This window comes from Ornithorhynchus anatinus, chromosome 6, assembly GCF_004115215.2.
Source record: "Ornithorhynchus anatinus isolate Pmale09 chromosome 6, mOrnAna1.pri.v4, whole genome shotgun sequence".
Taxonomy (NCBI): Eukaryota; Metazoa; Chordata; class Mammalia; order Monotremata; family Ornithorhynchidae; genus Ornithorhynchus; species Ornithorhynchus anatinus.
This window is the reverse complement of record NC_041733.1, coordinates 20,971,235-20,995,225: the sequence shown is the minus strand read 5'-3', so window position 1 is coordinate 20,995,225 and position 23,991 is coordinate 20,971,235. Positions and strand designations below refer to the sequence as shown.

The 23,991-nt window shown below is 43.3% G+C and overlaps 1 protein-coding gene across 4 annotated transcripts in view; it reads right to left on the bottom strand.

Annotated features, from left to right (window-relative positions):
- Positions 1-56: 56 nt before the first annotated feature.
- WNK3 (WNK lysine deficient protein kinase 3) overlaps positions 57-23,991 on the bottom strand; it is an 89,347-nt gene continuing 65,412 nt past the window's right edge. For 3 of the 4 annotated variants that reach the window (XM_029066984.2, XM_029066987.2, XM_029066985.2), the window contains 7 exons: positions 20,733-20,964; positions 20,215-20,333; positions 17,638-18,260; positions 16,139-16,350; positions 13,176-13,277; positions 11,906-12,108; positions 57-5,648 (listed from right to left, as the gene is read on the bottom strand). In XM_029066984.2, the coding sequence (XP_028922817.1) occupies positions 5,328-5,648; positions 11,906-12,108; positions 13,176-13,277; positions 16,139-16,350; positions 17,638-18,260; positions 20,215-20,333; positions 20,733-20,964 (1,812 nt within the window). In that variant the 3' untranslated portion in view covers positions 57-5,327. The remainder of the gene's footprint in view (positions 5,649-11,905; positions 12,109-13,175; positions 13,278-16,138; positions 16,351-17,637; positions 18,261-20,214; positions 20,334-20,732; positions 20,965-23,991) is intronic. The other variant, XM_029066986.2, reaches the window with a different exon arrangement.

Here is a 23,991-nt window from a genome sequence, read left to right as displayed (position 1 = left end):
AAGCCCACTAGTAAATCACCTAGCTCCAGTGGTTATAAAAGCACAATAAGACAATATACTCATTTAACACAGCTTTTATTATCCTTTTCGAAAACAAAAAAAAAACCCTGTAATGGTTGAATACAAATGAAATAAAAATCACAGTTTCAAAAAACCAGAAAAAAAAAAAATCAAACAACCGTCAAAAGGCAGACCAAATCGGTTTACCAAATAGGTTAATGTCAAAAGTTTTAAAAATAAGTGTAACGACATTCTACAGTGCTACATTCCCCAGTCAAGAAAAGGAGAGTTCACATATACAATTAACCGTTAAATGGAGAGAAGTGGCTGAAATTCTGCATACTTCAGAGTAAATTATGCATGAAAGTTTATTAATTGCATAAACTTCCTGAGTGGCTCCCATGCTGCACTAGGTCTACATGCTTAATATCATATCAAATACAATAGAGCTTAAAGTGATTTAGCATGACAGACCTCGAACAATTGCACTTTCAGAATGGCCATTAATGTCTGATGAGGGTAAACTCTGGACCACAAACCTCAATCTCTGTTTACTGGTTTTGCTGAAAAGAGGAACTCATTCGGCTTTTACCAGGGAAACCTGGACGGACCACCACAGCCTACTCAGGGAAGATTGGTTTCAACCCTGCCTCAAAGGCAAGCACGGGTTCTCTTCTGGGCCATTCCCCCCCTGCCCCTGAGTTTGCCTGACTGTTTGGTTTTATCAAAAACCTACGATGGGAGCCGCCGACTCCCTCGGTCTTCTGGCCATCTCATTCGCGTAGAACTTCAGAGCTGCCCGACTCCTCTTCCTAACCCATTTCCAAAGTCCACCTCCAAGGCCACCAACTAATGGCATTTATCATCCTTCACTTACAAGGCTACGGTAGATTTATTTCCAGGTAACCTGGGTTCGAATCCCGTGACTTAGCTGAGATTTGGATTCAAGACCAAGAGGGGGTCAGCGGTAGAGACTCCTATTAACACCACTTTCTAATAAATCCCTTCCCAACTAAATGTTCTACCTGAAACATCTGTTCTTTTCAAAAGTTTGAAGGCTGGGCCTTACATTTACCAATCAGTAGCCTCTTTTTCTCTGCGGCTCATTTACTAGGGGGAAAGAGGGACAAATGGGAGACGTTTCCAATAAAGTAAAAACATCCAAAATGGCAGCGACCTTTTCTGGAAATGACCTGCACATTCCTTTTGAACCGAATGGAAAATTTTAACAACCAAATCTTAAAGAGATGGCAGACGTACTTCCGGAATGTATTTACCATGATAGCTGAAATACAGTATTTTACCAACATCGACACTCTACAGTGTTACTGAGAAAACATGTGACCAACGATCAACAAACCTATTGCTGGGTTTTCAAGAACATGGAATGCATCATTTTAATCGCCCGGAAAGAGAGAGCAAAGAGTAATTACAACAGCAACTGCAAGTCTGGGGATCGGCTAAACAATCAATCAAGGGGAACCGCTGCCATCAATTCCAGTTCTACTTCCTAAATGACGACACACAGGGAAAATGGTATGGTCAGCCAAATCATTCCAAACACCCAATGGGAGGCAATGTGGCAATACCATTTTTAACGGTCTGACGGTGGAACTGACAGCGTTTCAATCCACAGTTCAGTGTGCATGCAGAAAACAACCACATCTCTTCTAAGATTCTGGGAGACGGCAAAGGATTGTCCAATTAGGTGACGTGCCTCACATTTATCAGGCAAGTAAATTCCATAGGGTTAGTCGCCCACCAGTCCTGGATTGCAAACTTCCCTTCTCCCACCTCCCCATCCTCCCACCCCCCTCCCCCCACCCTGTCACAAAAACCCAACAGCTTATTTCAACAGAGGTGCGCACAACTTTGGCGACTTCATTTAAAGGGGCTGGTGGCGGGTGGAGTCCCTTTGTTCCACAATGGGACGTGGAAACATGTCAGGTTTAAGACCTGAAAGAATACTGAGAGTCAAGGCAAAAAAAATAAAAAGAAGAAGCACAAGTGCCACAGACAACAGCGTAGACTTGTGCACCCCAAACAGCACTAAAAACGAGGTAGATAAACAAAAGTAATTGGACTGGACCTAAAGCTGGAGATACTAAAATGATACATTCCATCAGACCGTACAAACCAATCCACGCTCAATCCAAAAAAATCACAGCAGAAAAGTGCCTTTTAAACTTTCACAGATATTTTGCTGTCAAATCATTAGGATTCATGCTCGATATAAAATTGGCAAAGGAGGGATGAAAAACAAAACAGCTATCTGTTATATTACAGTCAATTTCCTTAAATACAGATTCAAGACTGCTACAAACATACAAAGTGTTATTTTCAACAGATTTACACTAAATACCTGTTTCATATTCTTAAACGGTATGTCACCTGACTTCACAGACACAGCGGCAGGAACTTCATGGTAAAAAGCTCACAGATACACATGAAGATACAGTACTAATCATTGGACTTGCACTTTGAGAAGTAAACATGGCAATAAGACAATAGATTATTCCCGCCCAAATTAACTCTTTTTTTCCCCCCAATAGGATGGCTCAGGATAACCTCTCACCTCTATAAGTCAAAAGATAATCATAAAAGAAAAAAGAGAGACGTGTGTGCATAAATGAAGTAGAAGGCTCATCAGGAAAAAGTGAAAAGCAATTCCTTCATGGACCCCTAAGAATTGACTTTAAGAAGCGAGTCACTTTGATATAATAGACTCTTTCCTTGTTTTGGAGAGAGGAATTTTTTTACAAGCTATTTTTTTTTAAGAGTCCTAACGTTTTGGGGAAAAAAGTTTCTTGTACCTTAAGAATGAAAACGGCACTGGTATTTCTTTTAGCAAAATTACGAAATAATGAAAAATCCCTAAGTAGAAAACTATCCAGTATTTACAGTCAAAGTGCCTATAATCTGAAGAAAATTTTTAAAGAATGAAAAAATGATTTAAATAAAAACAACAGTGGTGTGAATAACACTGTTTTCTTCATTTCTGCACAAACTCACTGCTTTTTTTTAATGTGCGTTTTGTTTTATTCTATATATATATAAAAGTTAACCCACTGCTGTTATCACCATGGAGACAGCAGGACACTATTCAACATCTTCAAACTTCAGAAGACTAAAACTAATTTCCTTTCCAGTAAAAACCTGAAAAGATTCTAAATATCACAAGGCACTGCAAAAGTCTGCAGGCAAACAAAAATGATGAATTATACGTGAAACAGAGGTGGTAGAGAATGCAGGACGTATGTAAAAGAGCTACAAATACTGTAATTGTGCAGGTCTTCCACAGGGCTTTTTTAGGCTTTAGAACAGTTCTGAAATACTGGAAGTGGAAAGGGTGGGATCTTCAACACAACATGCAGTTATTTTTACTTAGAGACTGCATATCGCAGTAGAATTTGAAAAAAGCCAATTCTGTAAAAGAAATATGGGTCGTTACTTTAAAGAAGCATTCGGGATTCTTGAAAGAGCATTGACGTTGCACATTTGGAATACATTTCAACTTTGGCATTCACCATTATAAGGCCCCAATATTACAACAACTTTTAAATCAATATTTTAGAAGATATTTTTAAGAATCTGTACATAAGCAAGACACTGTAAGAGTTCAATCAAATTCCACATCAGCAAAAAAGAAGAGCAGAGATTGCTACTCATATCCAATGCAATGCCCAGAATGCAACAAAACACCCAAGCACGACGCTTGGGTACAAAACACAAACGATATTAAGGATGCTTAAAGAGGAGCGGACCTTGCAAAAGTAAACCAGTGGAATTTCTTGGTTACGCAATGAGGCACGATTCCCAGAGGTGCGATTCAAACGAGACGGGAAAAAACTGGGGTTACCAAAGTGACTGGTGATCAGCTACCAGAAAGGGAAACACAGGTTTTTAGTCAGAGAACGGCAAGGGTTCATGAATATTGAAAACATTTTAGAGGATTTGAGACACTCAGAATGGGAGGTTAATAAGCTGTCTGGTGATCAGTGAAGGCTTAAAGAAACCAAAAAAACCCCCAAAACAAAACTAAACAAAACCACTTGGATAAAACTCAGTAAAGTGCAACTTGACAGTGAACTCTCTCAGATTCCAGAGAGGTTGTCGATTCTAAAACAAATCCTTCCTGAAACACAGGAATCTAAGTCATCTAAGATGTGACTATATAGTTACAGTGACACAAACATAAAAGGAAATCATAACCAACGAAAGTAAAATGTAACAATAAAAAGCTTACAACAATTTAAATTAAGACCTCCTGAGGGACTCTTAAGTGGTTTCAGGACAGAGCGGTCGATCCCACGACTTTGAGAACCTTGTAAAGCCAGTGTTTCACGTATAAGTCTCACAACGCACAAATGTGTGTCGAGTACATTTTGTATTGGGTGAACGGATAGATGGAATTCACACTACCAACTGGGGCCCAAAACCTCTCTTTGAGAACACAAGAATCCACGAAATGTGATTCAGACAAGCTGCAGTACATCCCTTGCAAAAACTGCAAGCCAAACATCCTTCAGCTGCTTAAAAAGAATGCCACGTATGTAAGAGAAAACGAGGATAGCTGCCAGCTTTTTGTGGAGCTGCTCTGAATTACTAGAAAATTCTTTTAGCAGCTTCGGCAATTGCAAAATCGAGGAACTGGTACAGTTCTTTGCTATTTCCACCCACCTACTCACCCTGACTTCAGCTCAGCTCGTACACCCATGACGACGGGAAGAAAAACCACATTATAAAGTTGGTCCAAATGAAGGCCCCAAACGGTGCCTACAGCAGGTCATTCGGTCTGCTTTGAAAGATGAGCTTCACCCCAAGCTCCAGGTCACAACGCAATATATGAAGTCCTCTGTGACATGACTGGTTGGAAGTGCTCGTCTGTTCTTGTTTCAGATCCGTCAATCGAATAACCGGTGAGAAATTTAGAGAAAAGGTATTATCCAGCTGCAAAAGGCAGCAATTTAAGATATGGGGGTCTTTAGCAATGCACAGAAAATATCCTGGGGGTTGGGATGCACAAGCCAAGCTTATTAAAGCATTCCGACCAGCACTGGAATTAAAAAAAAAAAAATAAGAAATCAAGTATCGAAGGGGATTGGAATCGAAGTGAAAAAACATTCTCACGTGCAGTGATCTATGTACAAACTGCACATCTCTACAGGTTGATGAGGTGTATCAAATACCACCACACTGGAACAGGAAAAAAAAAAATCAAACAGTCTAAGCATATCCAGGTGAAGGGAAAATCCCGCAGAACTCAGAAAGGAACATTTACTACCACAGATGACCCTGTAAGAAGATTTGCTATCACCCAATCCAACTCATTTGGGACCAGGGGTAGGATTCTGCACCGGTGCTGCTGGAAATGCCTGAATATTCATCCCAGGCTGGAATGATCCCACAGGTTGAGCAGGAATAACAACGGACTGCTGTGCCGTTCCTGAAATTCCTACCCACTGAACTGGATACCCCGTCCCACCCATTGCGTTGTACTGACACGCATGTGGCACTCCATAAGACGACAACGCGCCGGGAAATGATGGAAGAGGTAATCCTTGAGGCAATGCAGCGGGGACTGTTCCACGGATCTGGGAAAGAGATGAAATCCACGTCGAGGTGTAGCCCACGGTAGATGAAGTACTCTAAGAAGAAAACCCACAAAAAGGCCAGTTACTTGACTTTCATCATATTTAGACTAACATTCTTCCTGCCTTGCTTTCAATTCTCTTCCTCCTTCACCCCAGCATAACTCCAGCTTTGTCTTCCCTTCTCCTTCCCCTGCTTGTCACTTCGGGTCTAGGACTGTACCTCCATATGCCACCTAAAACTCACATCTCCCAAGGCGAGGCATAATACCATTAACGACTCTGGTATTTGTTATGCAACAGTTACTAAGAGCAACATGCAGTGCTAAGCTTTAAGGTACTCACGAGACGATCACGCCAGACCCTGACCCACACAGGGCTCACATTCTAAGGCACCCAGAGAGCAGGCTTTTTACAGATGAAGAAACTCTGGCCCAGATAAGTTAAGCGACTCGCCCAAGGTCACACAGCAGGCGAGCGGCCGAGCCGCGATCGATGAGGGAGTCTTCTATCGAGAGCAGTGGAGGAGCTTCTATTCTTTGAGACTTCGGGACAGGTGCAGTCTTCCCCCGCGTTAGCCAGCTGCAGGCAGAACCGGAACTAGAACCTGGGCCCCTCGACCCCCAGGGCCCAGCTCTTCCACTATTCTTGGATAGGAGAAGAGTCACACCACAGTACGGTTTGGGAATACTTAACCATGCCTCAAAAAGTCAAGGAATTCCCGATGAGGGAACGATGAACAGAAATATCCTCGTGCTGGTCTCTGTTCTTTTCGAGGAACTAGTAACCTCTCCACAGGACAGAGACTTGGTATCAACACGTAGGGAGAACCCATGATCCCAATCCAAGGCAGTCTGAGGAAATCTGCCTGGAAAGTCAGTTTGTCTGTGCAAGGGCCATTACATGAGGAAGAGGACCTGAGGGACAAAGGAGCACTGACTCGATACTGCAGCAACAAAGGGGACACCCGTGGAGGTTCAGGTTCCTCACGGCTGCCACTTGGAAATTTTAGAATAGCTTGGGAAAAGAAAACCCTAGGGCTGGCTTGCCTGGCCAAGTGGAAGACTGTATCTCTGAAGGAGACGACGGATGGAGTCTCCCATCGAGAACGACGGATGAACCTCCGTCTGGTAAGGGAGACTTTGGGACCGAGAACCTTTGTGAAGGAACTGTAGTTAGTAACCACTTAGGGTGGACAATCCTACTCAGGCAGTGGGATACACAAATGAAAGGGCAGGCAAAGGCGCACAAAATATTTTAGTACAATTCCCATTTATAGCCAAAGTGAACCGGTGCTCTGCTCCGCCACCAATGACTGGCAAGCAGATGCCGGGGGAGCGGCATTCTTCATCCATTAGTGAGCTACTGCCAGGATTCTTGCTGCTCCTGGCCCCCAGGCGAGACGCCCAAAGTGGGTCTTTGGTCAGAGATCTTCCCGCTAAGTGTTCCCATACTTCTGGCTTATCTCCTCCAGCAACCACGGTGCAGTGCAAGTCAACGCTAGGAGGATGTAAAGGATATACAGTCTATGTTTAGAACAGAAACCCCCTATTCCTTTAGATGTCTGCTAGGATGAAGCATGTGACAACTGAGAGATTCTGGGAGTCCAGGATTTCTCTCCATTTTAGACTACGAAAGGGCAGAATCAGGACAATTCTAACAGTTTCCATCTGGCCATTCAAAGTATAGCTCTGTTCTAGTCTCTGTGGGTAGATAAATGAGGGCCATCAAAATAGCTGAGGTGTCAAAATTCCCTGGGACTGCTCAACAAGGAAAGGGCTTGGAAGGCAAGACAGGTAGAAAACAAAGGAAGATATAAATCAGACGATTTTAATTTAGTCTGGGCTTGGGTTTAACTAGCCTGGACATCTCATCTGTAAAATGGGGATGAAGACTGTGAACCCTACGCGGGACAACCTCATTATTACCTTGGATCTCCCCCAGCGCTTAGAACAGTGCTTGGCACATAGTAAGCGCTTAACAAATACCAACATTGTTGTTATTATTCCATGAGGCTTCGCTGCCTCTCAGTAGGCCCTTAACACTACAGCTGCTTCTGCCATGCTTACAACTAAATGAGAAATATCTAGTGTTAACACAAAGATTCCTTATAATTAATAATAATAATGTTGGTATTTGTTAAGCGCTTACTATGTGCAGAGCACTGTTCTAAGCGCTGGGGTAGACATAGGGGAATCAGGTTGTCCCACGTGGGGCTCACAGTCTTAATCCCCATTTTACAGATGAGGGAACTGAGGCACAGAGAAGTTAAGTGACTTGCCCACAGTCACACAGCCGACAAGTGGCAGAGCTGGGATTCGAACTCATGAGCCCTGACTCCAAAGCCCGTGCTCTTTCCACTGAGCCATGCTGCTTATAATTGGTACACACATATTGCTACTTGATCATATAACTATTGTGTTTTGTAATCATTGCTTTAACAGGTTTATATTACTCTTGCTCTAGTAGAGAAGCAGCGTGGCTCAGTGGAAAGAGCCCGGGCTTGGGAGTCAGAGGTCATGAGTTTGAATCCCGGCTCTGCCACTTGTCAGCTGTGTGACTGTGGGCAAGTCACTTAACTTCTCTGTGCCTCAGTTACCTCATCTGTAAAATGGGGATTAACTGTGAGCCTCACGTGGGACAACCTGATTACCCTGTATCTACCCCAGTGCTTCGAACAGTGCTCGGCACATAGTAAGCGCTTAACAAATACCAACATTATTGTTATTAGAAAAAATATGGTTCTGAGATCAGTCAGTGGTATTTTTTGAGTACCTACTGTGTCTACAACATTGTACTACTTTGGAAAGTACAATATGACACAGTTAGTTCCCTGCCCAAAGGGAATGAGGAGAACTGCCTCCTGAGCAATGATAGTTTTTGACCAAAGAACCACCCAGGGCATTCTTGGAGATGGATAGGTCCAGTAGGAATCCCCCAAATAGCTGGCAGGGCTGAAGGCAATCAATCACCTGCTGTTATTAGATGTTATGGAACCGCAATGGCTTTGGCTATAAATGGTACCGCACACACAAAAGATCCGTGTGTGCACGTCACAGTGTGTTCTACCCCTGCCCATCTCCCTGCTTGTTGCACTCCGTGCCCAAGGAAGAACAAGACTGGCAGGCATAAGAGAGCGCAGGTGGTACCACGCACATCTTTGACCCGCCAATCCCTTACACGGAATCTCTCAGCCCTGAAATCTTAGGACTGAGGACCGTTCGTTCTAGGGAAGAGATTCTATCATGAGAATATTTTGGTCATCTTATAAGTTTGGGGCATGCGGTAATGTGCTTTACATTTATTTCTGTTACCAGGGGTTCGTCCGCATCCAGCAGACCAGCTGCAGAAAATGAAAAAGCCCCCTCTAAAGATTAAATCGCAGCGAGACAGCAAAGGCTAAGAAAAATTCTGTCACTCATTACAGGATGAACTCTGGTTGAAATGCTGCCATTGCTAGAAGGGGAGTTTGATCACAAGGGCCTCTGGAAGACTGCCTAATCACCAGCAGAACTTGCAGAGTTTATACATTCCAGAGGCGGGTGCAATCTAAGCAAATGTAGGCAACCTGGAACTGGGTCAGTGGGAGGAGGGATTTGAGGGCAGGAATAAGGCCTTGTTTGAGAAAGTAGACAGGACAGGAAAAAAAATTAAAAAAAAACCATACATATATATATATATATATATATATACATATATATATATATATACATATATATATACGAGGAGCAATGCAAGTCTGGTGCAGCGTCTCTGTGAGAACTAACCTAACATGGTATGTGGGGCTACTGTGCCGGGAAATGGTGGTGGTAATTTCCTACAGAAAAATCATACTCCACTGGCCCTCTTTCACTTAATGCTATTTTCATGGAACCAATTAAGAGAGTTAATGAGGGGGTGTCGGGTATATAATTTTCCAAATTATGCTCAAGTAAGCATAGCTTTGCTAAATGGCACGTGGGCAAAGATTAAACGACGCAGAATACCTGAACGGCACTATTATCAAGGGCTAAAATTGGGTGCCTGAAAGTAGGGTTTACAGAGAAAATATCTGAAAGATTCAGGGAAGCTTAACCTCAGACGGTGTGGCACAACAGTGAAATGTAGGGAGACAAGTGAGGTGGAAGAAAAGCCTAGAGGGTTTCACATAAGAAAGGAGTGGTTCCTTTCGGGAAGAAGCTCGAAGGGGTTGCACTGTTTTCCATTATCCTCAGACGGCTAATATGTCTGCACAATGGAGGGCAATCATAATGGGTGAATAGTGGGTGTTGGCCAGGGAGGAGAATAATCGATAGCAATTACAGACAGGAGGAAGTAATACAACATACAAGATGCGTACAAAAGTACTCACACAACCCCATGTTTAGGTGAAGCGATAGGGCCTATGGGCCTTTTCACCCACACCTGGATAAAATTCACAGCCAAATGCCCCACCTTCAAATAGGAAAACAATTAGATACACATGGCAGGTAGCATGGAACAAGTGTCTCGAGCATCTATCTATTTGCCTAATTGGTTTGGCAGGATATTCTTTGAAGGCCATTCCAACCTATTTCAAATAGGTATTATCAGTATTTTTCAACTGCTGTGCCAATCCAAGTGGTACTGGAAGTGAGGAGGAACTATGTCAGGTTGACTGAGGATGTCGCAGTCCCTTTACTGCCTTTGTGTTCTGTGATGGGCTCCCGTCACCCAAGTGAAGGCACAGCGGGAGATCAACGTTTGGGCTAAAAGACTCGGGCCCAGTCCGAGCTGACGCAAGGAAGTGAAGTAACCAAGCGTGCCTGGGTCATCTCTGGAGCGTGTTACTTTCCACGGGAGAAAAAATGGGCAGCCTACCGTGCGTGTGCAGTGTAGGGCTATTGAGACAAATTCCAGAAATCAATAGAGGCAAGTACATGTCACAGATGTGCCGTGGCTCAGTGGAAAGAGCCCGGGTTTGGGAGTCAGAGGTCATGGGTTCTAGTACCACGTCCGCCGCTTATCGGCTGCGTGACCTTTGGCAAGTCACTTAACTTCTCTGGGCCTCAGTTACCTCATCTGTAAAATGGGGATTAAGACTGTGAGCCCCACGTGGGACAACCTGATTACCCTGTATTTACCCCAGCGCTTAGAACAGTGGTTGGTACATAGTGAGCGCTTAACAAATACCAACATTATTTCTACTGATAATGATAATAATAAGTGGTAGTTATTGCGTGCTTACTATGTGCAAGAACTGTACTGGGTGCTGGGGTAGCTACAAGATCATCAGGTCGGACACGGTCCCTGTCCCACGGGGGGCTCAAGGTCTAATTATGAGGGAGAAAAGATGCTACTTATGTGCTTCCCCCATTCACCCCCCTCAGAGGCTTCTAAAGGGGCAAGGGGTGGCCTAATTTGGCCTGGTCGCTGGGGCATTTTCTTTGGCAGGCTCTCACCTGACTCACCGACATGAGACCCGGAGGCATATGGACTGACCCAATTCTATGAAGCGTTTCAAGGGAAGACTAAGGAGAGTGGTACAAAGCTGCAGTGACAGCAACAGAACACAAGTGCTGCCAGGCAACTGGCAAGGCCTATTTAGATGCCCAAGCCATAGCCAGAGGTTGATATGTTGGGCAGAGTGGGCTGGAGTGACATTCTGGCATAACATGAAAGAGGTGGCCCATTCCTGATTTACAAAATGATGATACTGCCTCATCTCAAATGAAATATGTAGAGGATTTAATGCACTATCTATGCCACACATATAAATTGCTGTGAACTTTGACAGGGCATTAATTTGACACAAAGAACTAGACCCACAATTAGCTACGGAGTGGGCATACTTATCTGTCTCCCCCTTTGGACTGGAAGTTCCTTGTGGGCAAGGGATCACATCTACCAATTCTGTTGCATTTGCCCAAGCGCTTAGTTCACTGTTCTGTACACAGTAAGCACTCACTCAATACCCTTGATGTTTGTGGTCTACAAAACAGGGGCTCTTTTCAAAGTCGAGAGCTAAGAAGAATTTCAAGAAGTACTTTTCATACCAAACATAGGCAAAATAATTCATTGCAAAAAAATATGAATAGGATGTGAAATTGCTTTTCTTTGCTCAAGGTACTGTATCCCAAGCAACTAATCCTAATTTCTTGCATGGTCTTCTCTCCACGGAACATACTAAGAGGTAAACGGCCAAAGCCTTGGGGAAGATCCTGGCTAAGGTAGATGGGTGATCTTTAGATGACTGGGCTAAGCCTATTTCCCTTAATCAGGATTAGATAACTGAACTGGATTCATATCATGTCACTAGAAATTCCAAAGTTCACTGGTTCAGAAGGGCAACTTACCTCAGACACTTTGTTCCAGTTGTCCGTCTCTAGCTTCTGTTGGTTCTGTTTGAGCTGATTTAGACTTGGTTTGATAAGGGAATTTCCTACAGTCTCTTTGGTCCAATCATCCACCAGTTTGTGCAAATCATCTGTGAACATCCCTTTCTTACTAGCTGGAGACTGCTGGCAAGAAGCTGCATTGCTCACGATGCACAGTGGATCTATGACCAAAGTAAAGGGAAAAAGAAATGAGTACAAATTAAGAGCAGAAGCTTTTACAGCGTTCAAGGGCAAGCAGTAGTTAAACAAAGAGTCCAAAGTTAAACAAGCCAGAGGACCTTTAAATTAGCTCCTCCCTGGCCCGCCCTGATCTTTCCCGACTCGACTGCTTCCAGTCTGTGTGCCTGGGACTCCAGATAGCCTCTCCCGTGGGAATCAGAGGATCTGGGTTCTAATCCCAGCTCCACCACTTGTCGGCCCTGTGACCTCGGGCAAGTCACAACTTCTCTGGGCCTCAGTTACCTCATCTAGAAAATGGGGATTAAATCCATCTCCCTCCTAGTCTATGAGACCCATGTGGGACAGGGACTGTGTCCAACCTGATTTCTTGTATCTACCCTGGTCTTTAGACCAGGGCTTGGCACATAGTAAGCCCTTAACAAGTTCCAGTCAATAAATTAAAGCAGCCAGGGCCCAAGAGACCGGACCTATCAGGACAACTGGAGGAAAGAGGAGCGACAGAACTGGAGAAAGAGTCCTGCTATTGGAGGGAGCAGGAACAAGGGTAGGGATCTGGAGCAAGATCAGGAATACTGACAGGGAGAGAAGAAGTGAGGACTAGAGCAGAAGGGACTCCGGGACCCAGACCCGGTATTTTTATAGAACTTTTAAAGGAAAGCTCAAAACCAAAGAGCTATGTGTTTGTTAAAATCAGAAGAGAGAGAGAAAACATTTCTGCCTACTACCTCAAAACCTCACTCACCCAACGCTCTCCACTCCAAGTACAGACCAGGGATAGGAAGTTGGGTGGCCTGAAGGATTCAGGGCTCCTTCTCTTTATGATTGTAACAGAATCACAGAGAGAGGGGAAGGAGGGCAGGAGCCCAAGGAGAAAGGTATCTGCTGATGAGAAGCATCTTGCCAGGAGTGTACCGATGCTGCTGGTTTTCTCTAAAGTGGGGTGGCGTCAAATTCAGTCATTTCGTCGTCGATAAGTGAAGATTCTTTAGGGGGAGGGGGTTCAGAAAGCTATTCATGTAGACAGTTGTGTGTGACAAAGAAAATATACCTTGGCTGGCCTCCTCCTGGGTACAGCTCTGGTGGAGAAGGTGAGCTTGAATACTCAGCTGGTAGTCAATCACGGATGCTGCGGTGGTGGTACAACAACACTCTAAAGAATAAGGGTCGAAAGGAAGAGAATTGAAGAGTGAAAAAAAAAAATTTAAACTTTTTGGAGATGGGCAAAATTATTAAAGAGCCAAAAGGAAATATGATCTTAAAAAAAATTCTGCAAGGTAATAAATATAAGCATGAGGTAAAGGGAAAATCCTGCTTAGGCTTCTGACCCACATTTAATATCACATAAATCCACCCACACTGAAATTTTGCAACAAGTCAGACAACTGAATCCATGTACACTACACTGAACCCAATTGTTCAAGAAGGACTAGTCTAAGCTTGCAATCACGTTCTTTAATAGGTTTATGTGGGAGTGGGAGAATGCCTTCCTCTTTATCTCTCTCCAATCCCTAACTGAAAATAGAGCATAGCAAGCCTACAATGTCAAGCACTAAAAATCAGTGGTATTTACTGAGTGCTTACTGTGTGCTGAGACCTGTACTAAGCATTTGGGAGAGTACAATGTAATGGAGTTGGTGGACACATTCCCTGAGACGTGTGATTTGGGGAGGAGGCTAAAAGTAAAGGAGGGGGGTTGCACTCCTACTAATTTGGAAAAGGAAGTAGGAGTCTCTACTCTGCGCCTTCAACGGAGCCTCACAGCATGCCTCAGTGAGGAATTTGGGGGGTCATCACCGGTGATTATGCTTACGGTGATCACTTACAAAGTGAATCTCGGTTGAACTACTGCAGTTCTAGTTATTGGCAGTCCCTGAAGTTAGAAGAAGGGGAATTCACGTCACTGAATGAAGCACTCTATATTGTCTAGAGAGAGTTCAACTCCTTATTACAGCTTTAATTCAGATCAGTTTTTTGTACTTCTGAAGAAAAGTACACTTCTCCCCTGAAGAAAAACAGGATTTTTACCTAAACAATATACACTGTACTTGCATAACTCTCAGAGGGGATACTGGAATTTTTCATAGTCATCCATTTTTATATAACTGTACACAGTTTTCCTATAGTGGGAGGGTTAGCGTTCTTGCAGAACCTCGCATTAAATAGTAACAATAATAATAATAAAGGTATTTGTTAAGCGCTTACTATGTGCCAAGCACTGTACTAAGTGCTGGGTTGGATATAAAGATATCAGGTAGGACACAGTCCCTGTCCCACATGGGGCTCACAGTTTCAATCTCCATTTTACAGATGAGGGAACTGAAGCCCTGGCAAGTGAAGTGACTTGCCCAAGGTCAAACAGCAGACAGGTGGTGGAGCCAGGATTAGAACCCATGACCTTCTGACCCCCAGACCCGGGGTCTATCCACTAAGCCATGCTGCTCCTTGTCAGAGAGGTCAGAGGGTAAGAAATAAAGCTTACTTTTATATAATGTGTTATATATTTAGCTCTGTATTTCCCAATTTGTTCAATTGTTTCATCCTGATGTTTTTAAATGTGGTACCCCTTCCAATCTTCTCCCAGCATGGCTCAGTAAAAAGAGCACGGGCTGGGGAGTCAGAGGTCATGGGTTCAAATCCCAGCTCTGCTGCTTGTCGGGTGACTTTGGGCAAGTCACTTCACTTCTCTGTGCCTCAGTTCCCTCATCGGTAAAATGGGGATGAAGACGGTGAGCCCTACGTGGGATAACCTGCTCCCCTTGTATCCTCCCCACAGCTTAGAACAGTGCTTTGCATATAGTAAGCACTTAACAAATGCCATCAATATTATTATTCCTCAAACTTTCACTAGCTCTAAATAGTCAACTAGCTTTGACTCGCCCTGCAATCCTAGCAGTGCCAATGGGTTTTTAATGCATCTCCTCTGCACCGCCCCCACCCTCCATGCCACCTGTGCTCATTCCCCCTCCCATCCCCCTCATCCGCCCCCCGCCCATTCCCCCCCTCATTGACCGCTCACTCCTGCAATAGCAGTAGCAGAAGTTTGAAATGTCTGGCCATTCTGGTAAGAAAACATTTGCCTTTCCCCCCAGCGCATCACAAGGAAAGACTACAGGAACGAAGAAAGGCACGACTATTTTACAACTTTAAAAAATGGACATTTCAGGCAATTTGCAGCTACTACTATTCAACCAATCCAAATTCGCAATCTTTTGGTAGCTGATGTTCTACTCCGGGAAAAAAAAAAAATCAGGTCAAATTAGAGGCACATACTTTTTGCCTAATTTAATTTACTTACTAAAATGGCAAGGCTCCCATTAATTGCAGACTAACTTGTATCCTTGAAGCTGTTATCAATTGAAATATCATGCCTCTAGGGAACTGTAGCTACAAATTTATATTGGCTATATACACAATTTTATATTATATTTAATACATATTAATTTTCTTCAAGGTAATATATTTTTCTTCCCTTTCTCTCAATTCTCTGCCCTCTCAAGTTCATAATTTCTCTAATGGCTGAGTCTGGCCTGCTAACTCCTTTACAAAGCCCTTGAATACCTTCCCTATGCAGTAGGTTGTTAGCAAGTATGTACTTAATTCCTAGCCTCAACACCCATGTACATTTATTTATATAATCAAATGATTTATTCACCTATTTCTTCCTGATACATCTGTATGACTTCCTGTTCTATACCTGCTCTTCTTGTTCCCCTAGTCTGCCTATTCTATTAGATATTTCAGATTTGGGAGAGGGCAGTGACCTTGGGTCTTGTTTTTGTTGTTTTCTAAGGACTGTCTCAGTACAGTTCTTCACATTCAGTAAGCACTCAAATATCACTGATGATGATTAGGGTTTTTTAGTTTACCTCTATGTGTTTTTTTAAAAATAACAATATGTAATAAATCCGGCTACCTAAAGACATCATTCGTGTGTGCTACCTTGCTAAAGAGAGGGGTCAATTTGAAAAAATCTAACAAAAAAACTCCATCCCTCCACCACCCCCTTTCTACCTGTAGCAACTAGGCCATTGTCCACGTGGGACAGAGACTGAGGTCGGCTGCGCAGTTTGTTTTTAAAAGACCTTGGACGTCGTGGTGATGCAGGCTGCAGAGAAAGTTCTGATGATTCCATTTTGCCATCTTTAACGGATCGAAGGCGTTCATAAAGCTCATGCAGTTCTTTGTTTTGTTGAGCTTGAAGATTCATAACCTCTTTAATATGTCTGAACAAAATATAGGTGGGAATCACTGTCTTAGCAATGTAATAATAATACGGGCAAGCAGAAATAGGAACGTGCAATGAAACGCTAACAGAACGTGTCGGTCATTAACATCAAATTTGGCCCGACTTCTATGTTTCTGATTCGGTTGAAAAGCTTTGATGTCCAAAGCCTGGTACCCTTAAAGGTTAACACAAAAAAATGAGCAGAGAGTGTTTGCGATTTTTCTTCCTTAAAAGAACTAATTTCCAAGATTAAAAATAACACATCCATGCCTTCACATGCCTCCATAAAATCAACAAGTCTCAAGGCTAAATACAAGGACATTTTATCTGTTAGTAAAAACGATGGAATACTGAGGTTGCAAATATAAACCACTCTATTCTTATGATTCAAGACCTCACTAGGAGTATATAATTGAAAAATGAGGAAGTTCCTATGAAAGCTCTAACTTTCATTTTCTAAATATTCTAGATTTACACTCCTAGCCTTCTCACTAACAGGCTTTGAGTGTCCTATTTTTTCTTTAAAGGAAAAAATGAGAGAGGTCAATATTTTAGTGAGATAAAGGGTTTAGGTTAAATCCTCTTTTCCTGATGCTAATATTTTGCAAAAGACCTTGCTGGGCTGAAGATAAAGTGAAGTCAATAAACACCAAGAGCTATTCTAGTTTTGTACATTACAAATTGTCTGTTGATCTAAAAGAAAAAGTTGCAGAGAATTGGTTGCACTATGATCCCTCAGGAAACCAGTAGTTCTTTATTGACAATGACATCAGTCAATGGGGCAGGGGGGAGGGGGAAAGGCCCACGAGTGGAGTTCCTGGGGTCATCATTCTCTGAGAACCTAGTTTTAAGCACATCAGGCTCTGAGACTGCCTGACATGAAATATGCCCCAGGATGCTCTAGCCTGGGCTCTAGATAATGAGACAGAAATCTAAGGAGGGAAATCTTGCAACAGAAAGGGCTATACACACCATAGAAACCTTACAGGGTAAGAATGGAAAACTACGATGAGCGAGAGGTGAGAAAAAGCTGATGGTTAAAGAACAGATGCTAGAATTACATCCCCCCAACCTATTCAACTGTTAAGCATTTTTCACAGGGGGTGACAGAATCACACACAATTTCAACTGAACCTTTAACACTTGAATAAACCCTAGATGATGATTTTATAGCTATTGGCACCCCCGGCCCCCAATACCCTGAAGGTTTTCATTATTTCATGGCAATCAAATGCTGAGTTCTGCTATGCCGAGCAAAACATATTTCTAACTAAACATTTCTTACTTTTCACGTAGTCTTTGAAGCTCCACTTTCAAATCCTCATCCTCTATCTCGGACTCATCATCACTACTCATCGGAGATGAGGGCGAGTAGAATAGGGAGCTCTGTGCTTGAACATAGCCTGCATCTTCATGGGGCGACATGCCTTGTTCTTGCTCTTGAACAACGTTCTCCATTGATTCATCACAGTCAGCGAGGGGAGCAGACGATTCACTATCAGAGCTCGGCTGTTTCCGAATTGACGTTTCCTTTCCATCTGTAGGCCACGGCTCCTCTGCCAACTGCATGACACTTCCTGTCGTTGAGGTTTCTTCCAGTTCCTTTTCGGGGGTAACTGAGGACGTGTCTGTCTCACATGCCAGGCTGGCAGATAGTGTGTCGCCTTGTTTAGGAGTTCCTCCACCTTCCTTTTGAGATTCTGAAAGGGACCTTAATATTTGAGAAGATCCAACCACTTGCGGATTGTTAACCATTGGCTCCATTTCCACCATCGACTGAGGGTTTTCCATTCCAGCTAACTCTACAACGTCTTCGCTGGAACTGACCGTACTCTGTTCAACTGTCGGTTCATTTTCGATTGCACAAGATGTCACTTTTTCTGACTGCTGTTGAGGCACTGTAATCACCTGGGACACAGAACAGAGGTAGAGCTAGCTGGAGATGGCTCTCAAGCTGATAAAGAATTTCAATGTGACTCTACTAGACACCTTGATTTTCTGCTGGGACAAGCTAAAATGTGCTACAAATTACAACTGATGGGTTTACTAAATTGTGGAAGTGAAAAAAGAAGCTATCACCCTGCTGACACAGATTAACCCTAAATTTAGTGGAACTATTCTGGGCTCTACATCTTTAATGGGCTGGATAAAAGAGCCCCCACCAACCACCGACCCCCCCCCAAAAAAGTTGATATTTATGGAAAAACTGATGCGATTTTAATAAAGTACTGCAGGTGGGGAAGTGGTGATTTGTCTCTATCAACGAGTAGGGAGTTCCAGGCCAGAGGACATAGGTAAGGGGTATAAATAGGTATATAAATGCTAGTGATGGCTGATGGAATTCTAGGAAGGCATGTTGAAGAAGGTGAAGTTTCCACAGAGCTTTGAAAGGTGAAAGGCCTATGGTTTGTCAGATTTGGTGAGGAATCGGGGGAGACGAAGGGAGTTCAAAGCTGGGGCATAGTGTGAGTGAGGGGACAGAGATGGGATCGTTGAGAGTGAGGTACAGCTTGGGAAGAAGAAGAGAGTGGGTTGGGAAGAAGTGGGTGAAATGAGTAGATATAGAAAGGGGGATGAGTTGGGAGAGAACCTAAAAACCAATTGTGAGGAAGTTTTATTTGATGCAGAGGGACATAGGGAATCCTTGAGCAGTTTATTTGACTTCTGTGGTTCAGTTTCCTCAACTGTAAAATGGGGATTCAATCTCTCTTCTCCCTCTTAAACTGTGAGCCCCATGCAGGACAGGGACTGAATGACAATGAACTCATTTCTAACCCAGTGCTTAGAACAGGGTTTCATAGTAAGTGCTTAACAAATACAATAAAAAAAAAGTCAAAACATGTACAGTTGTGACAATCCTGGTGAGCTGGTGCTTGTGAGCATTCCGCTGGCCTGAGTGACTCATGGGAATTCCTTTCTTACCCTAGGAGTTCTGAGCCATAATGCTGCTTGAAGCTAGAGATAGGAGATCAGTGAGAAAGATACAAAAGAATTTCCACTCTTCAAACAATTCTCATTCACCCCAGCTCTCAATTCTCTTACTAGGACTTTTTAAGAACAATTTCAAGTTAGCCTGCTGCTGAAGAACCGCCCAAAATTAACTGTTCTGGGCTCCTGCCACCATTAATATAGACCTCACCCTGCCTAATCAAAACCTGTCTGATAAAGGCAGACACTGGAGTTTTGATGGGTTTTGGGGTTGAGGGGAATGTTTCCCAAGGAAAGTTAGATCCTGTCCTCACAGTTTTGAAAGTGTTTGGAGTAGAAAATGGAGCTCCGAACAGCTCTTTATCTTCAAAGGTGGAGGCAGAGAGGCTTTTTAGCACAACCTTCATTTTCCCTCTGCCCACCCTCTCTTTTCACCCCATTTTCTGCTCCCATTATTACCATCCCAAACCTCTCTGTTAACTTCTCTCCTGCATAAAATAAAGAAATTACTTTCCCTTCTCAAGCAGAAGTCATGCAACTTTTTCTCCTTTCGGTTGGCGAAGCAACGGAAGGCATGGAAGGTGTTCAAAGGATTTATTTAAAAATAAATAACCTCAGCATTAGGGAAGAAAGGGATGCCAGCTGTACCTAATCTCCCTCTCAATCCGTCAATTGATAGTATTTATTGAGTGCCCACGTGCCAGGTAATGAACTCCGCACTTGAGAGAGTACAAGAGTTACAAGACGCCCTCGACCATTACTGTCCACACTGCCCTTCCCAGCAACTCCTTTATCTTTGCTAAGGTGCTAAGTTGTAAAATACATTTAAACAAAAAACCCCCACAAAAACAGCCTTGGGGAATTACTTGAAGATCTATGTCATGGAAACTATTCTCTTAAACTTGTTTAAACGTTTGCTGCCCAAAATACAAACCTGAAATCGGCCCCGCTGAAATGATCCAGTCGTTCTACATCTACTCATAATCCTATTCTCCGCTGCTGCTGGAGAAATTGGTTCAGGAGCAATTTCTGACCGCACGTCTTCTGTCTCACCTGTGAGTTTTGTCCAAATTATAAAACACAAAAACAATGTGTTTGTCAAAATTCAATCTTAAAAAAAACTTGTTCAAAGTAAAAAAAGAAAAAAAAGCTTAACTCCCGCTACACGGTTTAAAAGCGTTAATGTAATAAGCAACATTGCATTAGGCCCTAATTCTGTAATAGACATTTCAAGATTTAACCCACGACCTAGCTTCTACATGAAATGAAAGAACTGGAAAAGAAATCAGTTACGAAAGAGAAAAATAAAATGGCAATGGCATTAATGGGATATTTCACATACATGGGCTAAGTGTAAAACGTGGTAAGATTTGTGTATGAAAAAAATCAAATATACATAAATAAATTAAAAGGATGTTACCTATTCTATGTCCCTGACTGTAAGCACACTACCTTGACGGACTTTTGATCTCTTGAAAAAGCTGGTTGACTGCCGTAGCCTGTATGCCCAGCTTTTTAATTTGCGAGTCCAGGATTTCTTGCTAATAGGATTTTTGAGACTAGGACAAGTAAAGCTTAGGCCAAAATATCCACCTCCTGTCTGCAGATGAACGGCTCCACCGCTCGACACTGTAGCAGGATAAGCCTCAGGATCCCCTGGAAGTGAAGCAGCTGGGCACGTCTCCTGATGGAGACAAGAAAAACAGAAGTGGGAAAACTTATGTAGAATGGAAGCTAACTTAAAAATAGCAACACTCCACATGCAGGCAACTTTCTTTAACCACTACAGTTTCTGGTCCGCAATTTCCAATCAACAGTCAGCTCTAAGAGGCTGCCTTTAATGAGGCTGACGGCCCAGCCTGGTACTAGGGGCTTGATTTGAAAGTGATGCTCTTCATTGCACTACATCACGTAGACTTCAAGTGTCACAAAAACAATCCTAAAGACAAAACATGAATATAACCATGTTTTTTCTCTTAACCACCTTTCTACCTCTGAAAAGAAAACATTACCTCTTAGGAGGGATAAGTGACTACTGACAAACAACCTAATTCAATGAGCACATACAGAGGTCTTTTTTTGGTCACTAAGCTATTACTTCATTGACAAAAATCGCTGAAATACCAAAAAAAGGAAATCAGTACAAAAGGATAGGAGTTTTTCTGAGAGAGGTTACCTGGAAAACTTCGAATCGTTCAACAATAATTCCTTTTTGTTTTTCGGTTTTAAAGTAAAAATAAACCAAGCACCAGCATAGGTAAAATCCCAGAAGACTCAGCAATTTTCACTCTATTTTACTTCGGAAAATGTGCTCAAACTTGTACACCACATGTAGAGAGATTTTAGTAGGCATCTTAAAACATAAAGTGCCTTTAGAAATTGGTTACACAGCACCACTGCATTTAAGAACCCCTTCCCCCCAAACCCTAGAACAAGGGATAGGACGTTCAGGTACATAGGAGAAAAGCAAACCAACCCAAATATAGACAGACCCTTAAACGTGGACTGATTTAATTCTTAGAATGTGCACCCTACTTGAGATAGAGATTTATCTGTTCTGCTTCTCTTACTATCTACACCACTGCTTGGCATATAATATGTGCCAGCTTGTTGCTCTATTGTACACTCCCACGCGGTTAGTACAGTGCTTTGCACACAGAAAGCACTCCATATTCATTCATTTATTCAATCGCATTTACCGAGCGCTTACTGTGTGCAGAGCACTGTACTAAATGCTCAATAAACTACAATAAGTACTACTGAATGATTTCAATGAATGTGCTTAAATACCACACTTACCCTAATTATTATTGCAGCAGATTTAGATTTTGTGTATATGAACTAGTAACTAGTATTAATTCACACAGGATATTGCCACCTACGTCTCCGATTAGCTTGGAGACGATTCCCGGGAGTCCCTGGCTCAGGCACTGAGAGGGCTGCGTGGAGAAGTAGGGGGAAGGAGGAGCGGAAAGGAAGAGGCAGAGATGCCGCTTAAGTAACTGCTCACTCTTACACCTCTGGTGGCGAGAAGCAGTGGGCAAGGAGCAGGGAGGAAGAAGAAGCAACTGAGGAGAAAAGAGGGCTCGAAGCTGAAGAAGAGAAGAGAGGGAGGGCAAGATGGGGCTAGGGACAGGAACTGTTTCTCCAACCGTGAAAGGAAGAGGAAGTATGACAAGGGTAGGATTGGGGAAATTGATCCTATTTATTGAGCAGTTACTGTGTTCAGGGAACTGTACTAAGCACTTGGGAGAGTACGAGACAAGAGAACAGATGCATTCCCTGCCCACAACAAGCATACAGTCTAGAGGTGGGGGACAGATATTAATATAAATATATTACAGTTATGTACGCAAGTGATGTGGGGTTGGGGGCGTGGGTGTTGAATAAAGGGAGCAAATCAGGATGACACAAAAGGGAGTGGAAAGAGAGGAAATGAGGCCTTAGTCAGGGAAAGGCTCTTGGAGGAGATGCGCCTTCAATAAGGCTTTGGGTCAGTGGAGCGGGTAACTACAGAAAGCAGGCAGAGTGTCAAGCGTGTGACTCAAATGGTCCTGATGGGTGACCATCACCGGCATTCCCTTTCCCAATCCATGCTCCTGTTCCCACCACAATCTTTACATCTGCACTTGCTTCTGCCCCTTCTTCACAAATGCAATCCCTCTCCATAGGCCAAGTCCCCACCGAGCTATACCTCCAGGATTCAATCTTCCAAGCCCTGGCCCTTCTAAATCCTTCCATCTTGTTCTGGCAGCAAAAGAGTGGCAGTAGCAACTCGGGCCCCCTGGCTTGCCCTGGGAGGAGTGAGAGGGGACATGACAAAAAGGATGCTAGCTCTCCTCTATTCTTAGCCTGAAATGCCACTCCCTGGGGGCCAGCCTACCTACTGTAGTATTTCGGTCATGAGGCACCATCAACTGGCCACCCCCCTTTCTACCGGGAGTTGCAGGTGCTCAATGAATGGAATATGATGGTGGGAGAGTGAGTTCCCCTCCCTCAGTGTGCGGGAGCTTGAATGAGCAATTCTGGATCCAGCATGTGTAAATGCAGAAAAGGAATGAAAATTTTTATTTTTTAAAAAGGAAAAACAGTCCTTAAAGAAAAGTATGAGTATTCAACTTAATAGAAGAAATAATTAAAAAGAAACTTTTTCTGTTGCTTCAAGTGTGACCTGTAACAGTCCTGGGGCCCCTTTCTCTCCCCTGTAACCAACTGAGCCTCTGCCTGGGTAACTAGGCATAAGATCCTGGGGCAGCAAATTAGATAAGGCAGAGTAGAGTGGGCAGCCGCGGAAATGCCACGGAAACAGGCAGCCATGGAGCTGAGACAGCTTCTAAGTGGTGATCAAAAGCTACTGCTCACGAAGGAGCAACAACTCTTCCTACTTAATCCGTGGCTTTCCCACTGAGACAATCAATTAACCAATCGATACCTACTTACAGAGAGTCTACCGTGTGCTGGGCACTATATATACAATAGAGTTGAAAGACACGATCCCTGCCCGCAAGGAGCTTACAGTCTACAGGGGGAGACAAGACATTAAAATAAAGATAGGGGAGATACTAGAGTATAAGGATATGTACTCAAATGCTGTGGGGCTGGGGTGGATATCAAAGTGCTTATAGGGTACATAGCCCAGTGCACAGGTGTTGCAGAGGGGCCGATAGGAAAGGGAAATGAGGGCTTAGTCTGGGAAGGCCTCTTGGAAGAC